The sequence below is a fragment of the Balaenoptera physalus genome, assembly GCF_965194825.1.
Source record: "Balaenoptera physalus genome assembly, chromosome: 20".
NCBI classification, from domain to species: Eukaryota; Metazoa; Chordata; class Mammalia; order Artiodactyla; family Balaenopteridae; genus Balaenoptera; species Balaenoptera physalus.
The window spans coordinates 13,109,551-13,122,754 of NC_138901.1; the positions used below are offsets into that span (position 1 = coordinate 13,109,551).

The 13,204-nt window shown below is 52.3% G+C and overlaps 1 protein-coding gene and 1 long non-coding RNA gene across 2 annotated transcripts in view; one reads left to right on the forward strand and one right to left on the reverse strand.

Annotated features, from left to right (window-relative positions):
* The window catches only part of TBCD (tubulin folding cofactor D), a 174,201-nt gene that overhangs the window by 48,568 nt on the left and 112,429 nt on the right, over nt 1–13,204 (forward strand). The window contains exons 10-13 of the mRNA XM_082441993.1: nt 2,957–3,093; nt 3,732–3,792; nt 4,845–4,919; nt 9,403–9,497. Coding sequence (XP_082298119.1) covers nt 2,957–3,093; nt 3,732–3,792; nt 4,845–4,919; nt 9,403–9,497 — 368 coding nt within the window. The remainder of the gene's footprint in view (nt 1–2,956; nt 3,094–3,731; nt 3,793–4,844; nt 4,920–9,402; nt 9,498–13,204) is intronic.
* LOC309650618 lies at nt 5,129–9,396 on the reverse strand. The gene is made up of 2 exons (XR_014257646.1): nt 7,359–9,396; nt 5,129–7,066 (listed from the first exon to the last, which is right to left on the reverse strand). It is a non-coding gene; the product is annotated as an uncharacterized lncRNA (long non-coding RNA).

A 13,204-nucleotide genomic window follows, 5' to 3' on the forward strand; every position in this document is an offset into this window, starting at 1 on the left:
GTCTCCCATCTTGCTCTTTGTTTTCTCTCTCTTCCGTCTTTTTTTCATTTTATCCCCTCTGATACATTTTCTTTTTATCTTTTAGATTCATTCCCTTTTTGGTTACCTTCCCCTTAGGGACAGGCAGGTAACTGGCCGCACTGCCCCTCCTGCTGTCTGGGACGCAGGCCTTCTCAGTTCCCCCTGCCGGGGTGTGGCCCTTGCTCCTGCAGCAGCTGCTCACGTGTCACGCGTGGCCTTTCAGTCCTTCCTGCTGGACCCACACTTCAGTGACTGCCCAGCGTTACTTGCCCTCTGGACTCTGTTTGGCTCTTGGCCTCCCAGCTGCTCTCTGATGGCGCGTCTGGGTCTCACACGCCTCACAGCTGCCCGAGGATCCAGGGAGAATTTGGGATGCCGTCTCAGCTCCCCTTCCTTCAGTGTCTATCCCCACTTAGTAGCCATCTCACTAGTCATGACTTGTTTTTTCTGCCCAGCAGGACGGCGGCTATGCTCGGGCTGTACTTTCCTGTGCTGTGGTTTAGAAAGTGCCTTTGGGAGGAAGCAGAGGGGAAGTTGGGTGCACCTGGGGGCTTCCCTGCTCTGAGGGATTGTAGCCCTGCCTTGGTTGTCATCTTGTGCCTGCCAGCGGTTGGTATATACACTTTGTCTAGATTTGTGGTTAAGTCAGGAGGGAAAGTCCAGCGGCAGCCTGTCTGGTCCCTGGTTGCTGGACGATATCGAGAACTTTTCCTGTGAGGTAAAGTCCTTGTGTGTCTTCATTGGAGGAGAACAGTAACTGTGTTGACAGTCGTTGCCAAGTGCCTGCTGCTTTCTGGGAGCTTTATGATCTTGACAACAATCCTGTGGTGCCTGGTGACGTTCTCCCTGGTTCAGTTACCCCTTGCTGCTCTGATTCTGACAACAACTCTGATGTGTGTTTTTTTCCAGACCAGGCAGTTATCGGATACCAGCTGGGTGTCCTACTGTGTAACTCAGTTTTGACTCTGTCTTTGTGGAGACAGCACCAGATCCTACAGGTTAAGGGCTCAGCCCACTAGACTGTCTCCCCCCGCCTCAACACCTCTCCTGCCTCTGTCAACCCCAATTGCAAGTTGAGGTTGTCACCTGTGTTTCTGACAGTCTGGCTACAGGTTGGAGGGTTTGATAATTTGCTAGAGTGGCTCATAGAACTCAGAGAAATATTTTATTTGAGATTACTGGTTTATTATAAAAGACTATAACTCAGGAACGGCTAGGTGGAAGAGATGCAGAGGGCAAGGCCTGGGGAGAGGGCACAAGGCTTCCATGCCCTCTGAGTTCACCACCCTTCCTGCTCCTCCCTGTGTTCACCAACCTGGAAGCTCTCCTAACCCACTCCTCTTTTTTTTTTTTGGCCTGGCCATGTGGCATGCGGGATCTTAGTTCCCAGACCAAGGATCAAACCTGCGCCCCCTGCAGTGGAAGCTCGGAGTCTTAACCACTGGACCTCCAGGGAAGTCTTCCTTTTGGGTTTTATTGGAGGCCTCATTGCATAGTCAGGGTTGATTAAGTCACTGGCCATTGGCAGTTGATTGAACCTCCATCTTGGGAACTGCCCACACCATCCTTGTTTCACGGAATCTGAGGCCTCAAGGCCACAGCTAAACAGTGTCTGAGTTGGCTCTGTCTCCGAAGCCCGTTATCTGGAACTGGACTTGGCCTTAGGCTGCGGCCCCCAATAATCATGCTGTAACTCGACCTGTCACCTTTTATGCCCCAGGCCCTGTCCTGAGATGGGGCTGCCCCAGAGTCAGGCCCAAGCGTGCCTGTCCCGCTTCTAGGAGGGGAGGCGTTCCTGGGCCTTTCTCTGCACAGGGCTTGGTCTGAGTGCTTTGTGCACATCCTCCCACCTGGCCTCGTTGCAGCCCTCTGGGTGGGGCCTCATTTTACAGATGGGAAACTGAGGCAAGCAGAGGTTCAGGGGCTGTGCAGTCAGACAGCTGAGCTGGCCTGTGCTGCTGGCCCCTTCGTGGTGCTGTGGGAGATGATGCTGGTGGCCTCAGCAGGTGGGGCGGGGGGTGTGGGCGGCAGGAAGTGGTGAGAGCCTTTCAGGAGGCAGGATCTGTGGGAGCTGGCATGGACCAGCTGTGGCCCCTGGTGTGGAAGGCGGTGTCTGGCCCGGAGGCAGGGGGTGGGGCTCTGCTCAGGTGGGACCTGGAGGCAGAGCCTGTGGAAATAAGGCCAAGGCCATTGGGTTCAAACGTGCCCTCCCTGCCATTTCTGTTGGGTGCATTCTTTTTTTTAAAAAATAATTTTTTAAAAAAAAATTTATTTATTTTTATTTATTTATTTTTGGCTGCGTTGGGTCTTCGTTGCTGCGCGCGGGCTTTCTCTAGTTGCGGCGAGCGGGGGCTGCTCTTTGTTGAGGTGCGCGGGCTTCTCATTGCAGTGGCTTCTCTTGTTGTGGAGCACGGGCCCTAGGCACACAGGCTTTAGTGGTTGTGGCTCACGGGCTCTAGAGCGCAGGCTCCAGTAGTTGTGGCTTACAGGCTCTAGAGCACAGGCTCAGTAGTTGTGGCTCATGGGCTTAGTTGCTCCACGGCATGTGGGATCTTCCCGGACCAGGGCTCGAACCCGTGTCCCCTGCATTGGCAGGCGGATTCTTAACCACTGTGCTACCAGGGAAGCCCTGTTGGGTGCATTCTTGTTGTCACGCTTTGCCACCTGCCTTTCTGCTAAGAAAGCTTTCCGACACGTGAGGGTTTCTGAGTCATCCAGAAGGTGAATCTATGTTCTGTGGCTAAGATGAAGTTGTTGTCTTTCTTGACAGTCCATGCTGGTTACAGTTACTGCTCAGTTTCCTTCCTGTCCATCCTGTACCTGTAAAGCACATGGAATTTTCACAGTGACACTAAATTGTTGAATTCAGTCATCAGGATCTTCTAGCTCCAAGTTGTCGCAGCAGGTCTGAGGTGTGTTTGTTTGCTCCTTGCAGGTACCAGCGTGGCTGCCGCTCCTTGATTGCGAGCCTGCAGCTCGGCGTCCAGAGTCCTAGAGATCCAGGGATACAGGCCGAGACCCCTGACAGCGACGGAGAGGACGACGTCCCCGAGGAGGTGGAGAGCGTGATAGGTGAGTGGGGGCCACCTCATCTCGGCCTGCAGGGGACCTGGCCCCACCTCTGGTCTTTGCAGGGTGGGAGGTGAGGCTGGGGCTGTGTGCATCTGCTGTCTCCCCCGCCCCCCGTTGCGGCCCTAGACTGCCCTGGTCGCAGTGCGCCGTGCAGCTCCGCAGGCTCCGTCCTGCCTCTGCCATCAGGCTTCCTGTGCTGCCATGTGCCCTCCACCAGGGCTTCCACTGACCGGCTTGCAAGGCCTGTACTGCTTGGGAGCCCTCTGTGCGGCCTTTCCTAGCGGCTGACCATTTCTAAGACCCTGTCCCTAGGAGGGCTGCTCTCTGCAGCCTCTGGCAGAGGCTGTTTTCTCTGGGAAGCCTCCCTCATCGGCCTCTGGCCTTCCTCGCTGGTGCTCTCTGCCCAGTGACTGTTAGGAGCTAGGACAGAAATTGCCCTTCAGTGATGATTTAAAGACACACAGAAGGAAATGTTCTTTTATTGTGATTAGAATTGAGATTCTTCATGTAATTGCCTTTATGGCACTGTTTTGAGTGATGTGCAGGGTGGGTTACCTTAAAGCTGGGAACTGAGAGCTCATCTAGAACTCTGGGTGGTTCCGTGGGGCTCACAGACCGGCCTTCCTGTGCTCTTCCAGAGCAGCTGCTGATTGGGCTGAAGGACAAGGACACGATCGTGCGGTGGTCTGCGGCCAAAGGGTAGGTGACTGCACTTGGCTGGGGGGCTGGGCTGGGGGCTCACAACTTAGGCCCCAGATGCCTGCAGGTCTCCTGAGTCTTCTTAATCATTCCGTACTTCCTGTGGAATTGGAGGGCTGCAAACAGCTCCGAGAGTTTTAAAAGGTAGAATGATTTTTTCCTAATTTACATTTACTGCTTTTTGTTCTGATTTTCAAGAAAATCACTGAGGTTGGTCAGTGGCTTCTTCATTTTCTTGCCCTTCTGGCTGGAATGAGCACATTTGCCTTTTTTACCTTCAGGTGTTCCTTTCCTTGCTCCTCACGTCCTCGCTGCCACGACCCCCACCTCCTGCCTCCGCAGCCAGGGGCGGCCCCCCCATGTAGGCAGCGGATGCTGCACGGCCTCACTGGATTCCAGAGCCCCCAGGAGGGGCTGGCATCCCCCTCTGCTACGCCTGAGGGAACAGCCAACACAGGCGCCCGGGCGCACCCAGTGGGGCCAGGGCGGGTTAGGGGGCAGAGTACAAAGGAGATGTTGTGGAGAAAAGGAAAATGGGTGAAGGTGCCCGTGGGCCCTCCCCACAGAGGTTCCGGGTGTCTGTGCCAATCCACTCACATAGCGAATGCCGGGGTAAGGAGGCTCACATGGGGGCTTTTGGCCAGCTTCGGAGCCCAAAGTCTTGTCTGCTTGGAGTACGATGGGCTGGGAGGGTGGGCCTTTCTGGGGCGCCGCTGGCCGGGACCCAGCCTGGGCAGTGACCTGATGGGAGCCGGCCCGGTTGGCATGCAGCATGGGATGGACCTTGGTGGCCTGAGCTGGGAGCTGTTGACTGTCTGAGAAGTGCACCTGCCCTGTGGGCTCCCTTTGCCTTGGTCCCCCAGATGCCTGTCCTGCCTCTGTATGTCAGTGTGATGGGCTCCCTGATGGGGCAGGTGGCCTTTATGGAGCAGAATCAGCCTCTTTGCCATCCTCTGGAGAGAAGGACAGTCACTCGGGACGTTCCTAGCGTAGCGTGTGCCCTCGACGGGCTGGTGATGCTGACAGCTGCTGACGTTGCTTCTCCTTTTCAGAATCGGTAGGTTGGCTGGAAGACTTCCCAAAGAGCTGGCGGATGATGTGGCCGGGTCTGTGCTGGACTGTTTCAGGTATGTGGGGAGATTAGAGGGGTAGATGTGTTTCTGGGTAAGAGCAGTGGCTTTTCTTTCCTTACTTCCTCCTACGTTTTCTTTCAGTTGAGCTAGTTATCAGATTCTCTGAAGTCATTTCTTTTCCTTTTGAAGTTACATTTGAGGACTCTAGTTATTTCTGATATATTTCTTGTGTGTGTGTGTGTGTGTGTGTGTGTGTGTGTGTGTTCCCCTAATACGTCTTTTTTTTTTTTAAATTGGGATATAGTTGTTTCCCAATGTTGTGTTAGTTTCTACTGTACAGTGAAGTGGAGCTCCCTGTGCTATACATTAGTTGTCTGTTTTATACATATTAGTATATATGTTAATCCTAATCTCCCAATTCATCCCACCCTGCTATATTTCTTTTGTCAGCTTAGACTCCATTACATTTAAAAACCTTAAGGAGAAAGAAGTCAGTTTTACGCGTGTCCACACACAGAAACGTATCCTTCAAGGAAACCTGTTTTCATTGGAATGAAACCAGGGCTTCCCTGTGCGAGAGAGTTTTCTGTGATGACGGCCTGTTCTAGATCTGGGGCTGTTGAGATCTTATAAGAGGCTAGTGTGACTGAGGTCTGAATTCCAAATTTTATTTAATTTCATCAGATTTAAATCTAATATCCACATGTGCCAATGGTTGTGCTGCATCTGTCCTCACCTCTCAGGGGATCCTGGGGACCCTCGGCCTGCCCGAGGTGCAGGTGTGGGCCGGGAGGTGCAGGCGGCAGGTGTGGGAGTTTGAGCCTGGGGCCTGCAGGCCAGGGGCAAAGGGCAGAGCCCCGAGCAGTGCAGGTGGGCTGGGGGAGGCCCCATTAGTGCAGCTGCTCCCCAGGACTCTTGCCCTGCTTGCCCCTTGGTTTCAGAAGCAGGTGATTTGAGAATGGGTGTTGTGTTCGGCCCCCAGTTGTGGTCCCACCCTTGTCAGCCAGTTGCTTCTCTTCTCGGGGCCCCCATGCATGTGAGAGCTGTGCTGTTGGAGTTCATGGGCACTCAGGCCTTGGTCACCAAGCCGGCCCACGGGGTCCCAGGGGCGCAGCTCCTCCTGCCCTGGGCCCCGAGCCTGCTTGGTGAGGTTTAAGGACTGCAGGAGACAGTTTCACACTACTGTTTCAGAGTAATGTTGCGTGTGTGGCCACTGTGTCTTCCTGTGGCAGACGACATGTGCTCCTTCGCGGGACCCTGCAGAACCGTGGGTCTGCATGATGACTCTGCTGGCTTGTTGTAGGGTGTCTTCCTGGAGTTCTTTTTTGGAGGCTTGCTGATGGGCACGAGATGACGCGGGCACCCCACTGGTCCCGGGCGAAGAGGTGTGGGTTCAGGGCAACCAGGGGCGTGGGGGGTTTGGGAGGATGGAGGAGCCAGGGCCTCCAACCTTTCCTCCCAACCTGTTCCCCTGGGGAGGCTGTCTGCCTCAGGCGCTTCGCTTTCCTCTTTCCTTCCTTGGAGTGTTTCCGCACAGCACTCTGGCTGTTTGAAGCCGTCTTTGTCCAGCCTTCCTTCTGCTGCTCTTTCTGCAGTCTCCCCTCCCACGCGCTCCTCGGTCCCCTCCGTCCAGCTCTCAAACCCCGTCACTTCTCTAGCCGCTGTGCCTCTGCCTCAAGGGCTGTGAGCCCTTCACCCCAGCGTGTCTCCCCTGAACGCTAACATCTTTTCTCCCAAAACATGCTTCTCTGGTCAGATGTATGTTCCTTTCTCTCGGCCTGCAACCTTAGTCCAGTTTCACTCGTCCTAGTTGATCTCCAGACGCTGCTTTGCCTTTATTTTGTCGTTTTAATGAATTCCTCTGATCTTTGTGTCTGGGTTGTGGAGAGTAGAAATGGTCTCACTGCTCCGGATTCCCAAGGCCAGAAGACCAACGCAACATTGAGGGAAGGGGCCTGAGTGGGCCCTCGGGGAGGCAGTCTTTCCCTGGACAGGACCGCACACAATGGGCGTGAAACTCCTGATTGCAGAACAGGCCGTAGAAAGGAGTCAGCGCAGATGGGGAGAAGCAGGGACCAGCTGGGCTGGGGTGTGAGGTTGGCAGGGCGGCCGGGCCGGCTAGCGACCCAGCACAGAGGCCGCTCTGGTCTCCTCCCTCCTTTTGTGTCCTCCTGGGGTATGTGGTGAGCCGCCAGCCATTTCTGCAGTGGGTCAGAAATAGGACATTAATTCCCTCACATGTAAGAACACCCGACTCCTGGGACTGTTACCTCGCTCCCTGCCCTGTTTCTGGGCCAGATTATGTGGCTGGGGCCTCCCACTGAGCCCCACAGGACCTCCTCTGGCCCTCTGCTCCCCTCCCAGGTCCCGCCCCAGAATGTGCAGGTGCCCTTCAGTACCTGCACTCCCCCACCCCTCCCACCACTTAGAAAACCACGCGTTAGCCCCTTGATGGCCTCAGGACAGGATCCCAGAGATGGTGCCCAGACCCACCACCAGTCCAGGGTGGGTGCAAGCAGCCTGCCCCGGGAGGCCTTGCCGGGTCCTCTGTGTCTGCCATCTGCACTAAGCCTGCGGGGGTCCCCAGTCAGCAGACGGGCCTCAGCCCTGCGGCCTGGGTCCTGGGTGTGCCATGGTGGTGCTGCTGTGGCCGCAGGAGCAGCCCTGTCTCAGCAGGAAGTGCTCTTCACGGCTCCTTCCCAGGCTTTTCCTTGAGTTCTAGTGCTGTTTTGCAGTTAAAAGTTCAGAAGGAGATGAAGGTGATGGGGTGTCCCCCTCTGCTCTGCACCCTGCACGCACTGTCCCCCTTTCTCTGTGTCCTTCTAGGGACAGTGGGTATGAGGTGGCTGGAAGGATAAGAACTTCTTCTCCGCTCATCCCACGCCCTCCACGCCGCCCCACTCTGCTCTTCCAGGTGGTCCTCATTGGGTGCCCTTGCCGATGTGAGGCCAGTGGCCCCGAGCCCATCTTGGCTTCTCTCTCTCCCGAACCTGCTGTCTCGGCCCTTCTGTTTGCTGTTGTCTCCACTCCTCTGAGACCCTGGGCCTTCCCATGGTTGTCTGGGGCTTGGCTCTGGGGCAGGAGCTCGCCCTCAGGCACTGGGCGCTCTGGCGGTACTCGGTACTCTGCGTCCATCCCTGCTGTGCAGGTTGGGCCTTGGAGAGGGTCCACGTCCTCCTGGAGCGGGCAGAGCAGAGGCAGCAGTGCGGGCAGGACGCCATGGTCCTCCTCGGTCTCCCTTGGTCCACAGGCATTTTACAGCCTGACACAAGGTCCTGCACTGTCCACAGCTATTGACAAGCGACAGCACACACACGTTTAGTTGAGAAACAAAGGCGTGACTGGCGATTGTTTTAGTGATAATTGAGTCATCATACTGCTGACCTTTTATCAGGTTCTTCCAAATGTTATTAAATCTTTTATGGAGAGCATAAAGCACTTCTCTCCAACTAAAATCCTGAAGTACACAAAGTACAATATTAAATTGTGGAAACGGTCATATAGTCTTTGGGACAGACATTTAATAAACATCTGGAACTTAAGAAAGTTATAATTGGAATTGAGTCACTGGTTGCTGGCGAGGTCCAGGGCAGCTTTTGTGTCTGTCTTGGTCAGCGTGTCTCCGCAGAGCCTAGAGCAGGGCCTGGCACGTGGGAGACACTGCTAAGTGTATTTTGAGTGAAAAGATAAGCCTAGTTTCTATCCTATCTGAGTATTCTTGTGTTTGTTGCCAGCCAGTGATGCAATTTATTTGGTTTTCCTAAACATTTCTTTGCCATCAAATTAATTTATTCAGAATTGGAGAGAGTCCTATAATTTCTCTGGTGTTTTGGGTGAAGTATATTTCCATGTTTATTTTGTCAGCCAAGCGTGGAAACTCTCAGAACAGTTATTGATGTAAGAAACAGTTATTGATGTAAGAAAGAGTTATTCTCGCTAGTTATAATGCCAGAGCTGCACCTTTAAACATGAGAGCTTCCAAACCACTTCAGGAAAGTTTTATTAAATACGAAATTTTGCTTATGAGTTGAGTGGCTTTTCAATTGTTTATTGAAAGTCTTTTTCAAACAGTACAAAAAAAGTTCTGTATATGCCGTTTTATTCTAACTTACTAATCTCAATATTCATCATTGAAGCCAGCAGGGGCTCCATGAAAAGGGGGTCTCCTTGCCCTTCCTGCTAACATTTTCCTAACCTTCATTTGGTGCAGTCACTGTGTTGTGAGCCCAGCATTTCTTGAGCAGCACAACTGCTTAAACGGCTGAGAGAGCTAGCTGATCTGGCCCGAAGGTGCAGTGGGCACGTGTGTGGGCTGCTCTCCCTGGGGCGTGTGAGGCTGACCCAGGATTTTTACTCATTCTCCAGAGATCTGAACATGGCCGTTATCTTCAGTTGATTTGGAGTACTTTATCTCGTTACTGACCGATATTTTATAAACTCACTCAGGGTTTTAGTGAGGCTTTTGGCCCAGGGGGTGGACTTTCACTCTGGGCTCTAGGGGGCATCGTGCTGGGTCTCAGGCTCTTTGTGCTTTCAGTTTCCAGGAGACAGACAACGCCTGGCATGGCGGGTGTCTGGCGCTGGCGGAACTGAGCAGACGAGGCCTGTTGCTCCCTTCCCGACTCCCGGACGGTGAGTATGAAGCTCAGTTTTGTGTGGTCAAGACCATTTGTGCATGTCGAGGTGCTTCATCCGGCCCCCTCCCCGGTGTGGCCAGCTGTCAGCACACACCACGCCTCTGCCCTCCCTGACCATCATGAGTGTTGCAGGAGAGAGCCCTCCAGACCTGTGCTCTCAGCCTTCTTTCTTATGTTGGCCTTTCTGATTCCCGATGCCTCTTCCCCGCTGTGAAATTTTAATAGCACATGTACACTGTAGGTCTGGATTTGGAGGGCTGCGAGCTGTTGCGATGTCTGAGATTGTCTTGTCCCCCAGAACCAGTTTCACCCTCATGAGGGTGCTATCGCCTGTTAAGAATGTGTGCACTGCCGCTGCGTTTAGCCCCTGGAGTGACATCATGGTTCTTGGGAACAAGGCTCACGCGAGTGAGGGGCTGGGGAGGAAGCTCGGCAGTGGGCCTGAGCAGGGGCACAGTGCGGCTGATGCAGATGGGCCACCGAACTCCAGGCCTGCGCGTGCCAGCTCTCGGGCCCGGCCGCATGGGGGCGCTTGTCTGTGGTGGGTGGGGACTGTCCCTGGGAGCGGCCCGCTGTGCCTCTGTGGACAGAAGGGAGGGATGCCTGTGAAGGATGGAGAGGGCCCTGTGCCGGAGTGTGTCACCACAGACACCGTGTACCCCGAGGGCGACTCCTGTCCGGAACAAGGACGTCTGTGCAAAGAAGGGTGCAGCTCAGCAGCTGAGCTGTGGGGGTGTTGCAGGTGCTGGCTGTGCGCTTGGCGTTGTGAAGCACAAGCAGGGCAGAGGACCCTCGGTTTCTATGGGCTCTTTCTGCTTATTCTTGTAGCAGCTTTACTGAGATACGATTTTTTAAAAAACGTTTTATTTGGTTGCCCTAGGTCTTAGTTGCGGCCCGTGGGCTCCTTAGTTGTGGCTCCAGGGCTCGTTAGTTGTGGCATGTGGGCTCCCCAGTTGTGGCATGTGAACTCTTAGCTGCAGCACGCATGTGGGATCTAGTTCCCTGACCAGGGATCGAACCCGGGCCCCCTGCATTGGGAGCGCGGAGTCTTACCCACTGCGCCGCCAGGGAAGTCCCTGAGATATGATTTATATACCATAAAGTTCACCCATTTAAAGTGTTCAGTTCAGTGGTTTATAGTATATTTACAGAGCTGTGCAACCACCATCTTAATCTAATCTCATTTTCCCTCAAAGAAACCCTATACTCAGGAAAAGTCATTCCCCATTTTCCCTCAACACCACCAGCCCCAGACAACCACTGATCTTTTTGTCTCTATAACTTTGCCTTTTCTGGGCACTTTATATAAATGGAATCTCCGGTAGTGGTCTTTCGTGTCTGACCTCTTTCACTTAGTGTAATGTTTTTAACATTCATCCCTACTGCACCACGTAGCAGTAGTACTTCATTCCTTTTTATGGCTGAGTAATATTCCATTGTATGGATACACATTTGTTTTATCCCGTCATCGTTGATGGACATTTGGGTTTTCACCTTTGGTGATTATGAATAATGCTGCCCTGAACATTTGTATACAAGTTTTTGTGTGGACATGTGATTTGAGTTCTCTTGGGTATAGACCTACGAGTGGAATTGCTGGATCACATGCTAAATCTGTCTTGAACTTTTTGAGGAACTGCAAACCCTTTTCCAAAATGGTTGTACCACTTTACATTCCTCCAGCTGTGTATGAGGGTTCCAATTTCTGCCCATCCTCTCCAACACTTGTTTTTCTCTGGTTTTTTTTTTTTTTTTGAAAATAGCCATCCTAGTGGGTGTAAAGTGGTATCTTACTGTGGTTTTGATTTGCATCTCCCTACCGATTAATGGTGTTGAGCATCTTTTCATGTGCTTCTTGGCCATTTGGATATGTTCATTAGCGAAATGTCTATTCACGTCCTTTGCTAATTTAAAAAATTGGGTTATTTGTCTTTTTATTGTTATGAGTTCTTTACAGATACGTCTGTTATCGGATGTATGATTTGTGGATATTTTCTCTCCTCTGTGGTTGTCTTGTCACTTTCCCAGTGGTATTGTTTGATGCACCGAAGTTGTAAGTTTTAAGTCTGGTTATCAGTCTTCTCTTTTGTTGCTTGTGCCCCTGGTGTCATATCTAAGAAGTCATTGCCTACCCCAAGGCCACGGAGATGTACTACTGTGCTTTTATTTACTCTTGTTCCATCCTAAGTGACTTACACATTTATTTGTGAAAATAGATGTGTGTGGGTGTGTGGGTATGTGAGGGTGGGGTGGGTCAAGATGAAGTCTCCGCCTGTGTGGTGCCGACTCCAGTTTAACTTGAAGGAGACCAAAGCCCTCTCTCTGCTTTTCATGCCTGAGACCCGCTGGCATGTGTGTGTCTGTCGTATCTCATGATGTCAGCAGTGTCCACTGACCACAAGCAGCCAGAATGAGAGTGTTGCTGTAGATGAAAAGTGTCAAGCTGTGGCCAAAAAACTGAGATGTCACATATGATGAGTTGGCCCATGATCTTCACTTGAGTGGCTGGCCGCCTCTTGCCTGTGGTGCCCTCCACATGGGTTGAGCCTCTCTGCAGACCTTTTGCGTGGCTGGTGGGTTGTGGAGCTGCGCTGTCTCCTGCCTGGGAGGGGTCGTGCAGGCGACAGTGGTCTTGTCCTGGAGTAGGCGCCAGAGGTGATGGGTCTAACACTTACCGTTCATTTTTCTTTACTCTCTTTTCTCCTGCTCCTCAGACTGGATAGTTTGGATTGCCCTGTCTTCAGGTTCTCTGGTCCTTCCTTCTGCCTGCTCAGATCTGCTGTTGTTCTCCTTCCTCAGCTGAATTTTTCATTTCAGTTACTCTATTTTCAGTTCTGGAATTTCTTTGTGGTCTCTATTATAGTCTGTCTCTTTATTGACATTCTCTGTTTGTTCAGACATTGTTCTCTTGTTTCCTTTAGCTCTTGGAGCTTATTTGAGATAATTGATTTAGGATATTTGTCTTGTAAGACACTGTCTAGCCTTCCTCAGGGGTGGTTTCTGTCAATTTCTTTTTCTTCCTGTGAATGGACCATAGTTTTCTGTTTCTTTGTGTGCCTTGTTATTTTTTGGTTGAAAACTGGACATTCTGACATATTATTATGTGATAACTCTGGAAACCAGGTTCTCCTCCTTTGCCAGCAGTTTGCTGCTGTTGCTGTTGAAGACTGTTAGTCACCTCTTTATCTAGTGACTTTTTCCAGACTTTTTTTTTTTTGCAACGACTGTATTCCCTGTTATGTTTGGTCACTGAAGTCTCTGTTCTGTTATCTTAGCATTTAGCCAGTGACCTAACAGAGGTTTCTTTTTCTTTTTTTCCTTTGGCTGCATTGGGTCTTTGTTGCTGTGCGTGGGCTTTCTCTAGTTGCGGCGGGCGGGGGCTACTGTTTATTGTGGTGTGCAGGCTTCTCATTGTGGTGGCTTCTTTCATTGTGGAGCATGGGCTCTAGGTGCATGGGCTTCGGTAGTTGCAGCACACAGGCTCAGTAGTTGCAGCATGAGGACCCTAGAGTGCGCAGGCTTCCATAGATGTGGTACGTGGGCTCAGTAGTTGGGGCATGCGGGCTTCAGTCGTTGTGGCACATGGGCTCAGTAGTTGTGGCTCGTGGGCTTAGTTGCTCTGCGGCATGTGGGATCTTCCCGGACCAGGGATCAAACCTGTGTCACCTGCATTGGCAGGAGGATTCTTAACCACTGTGCCAC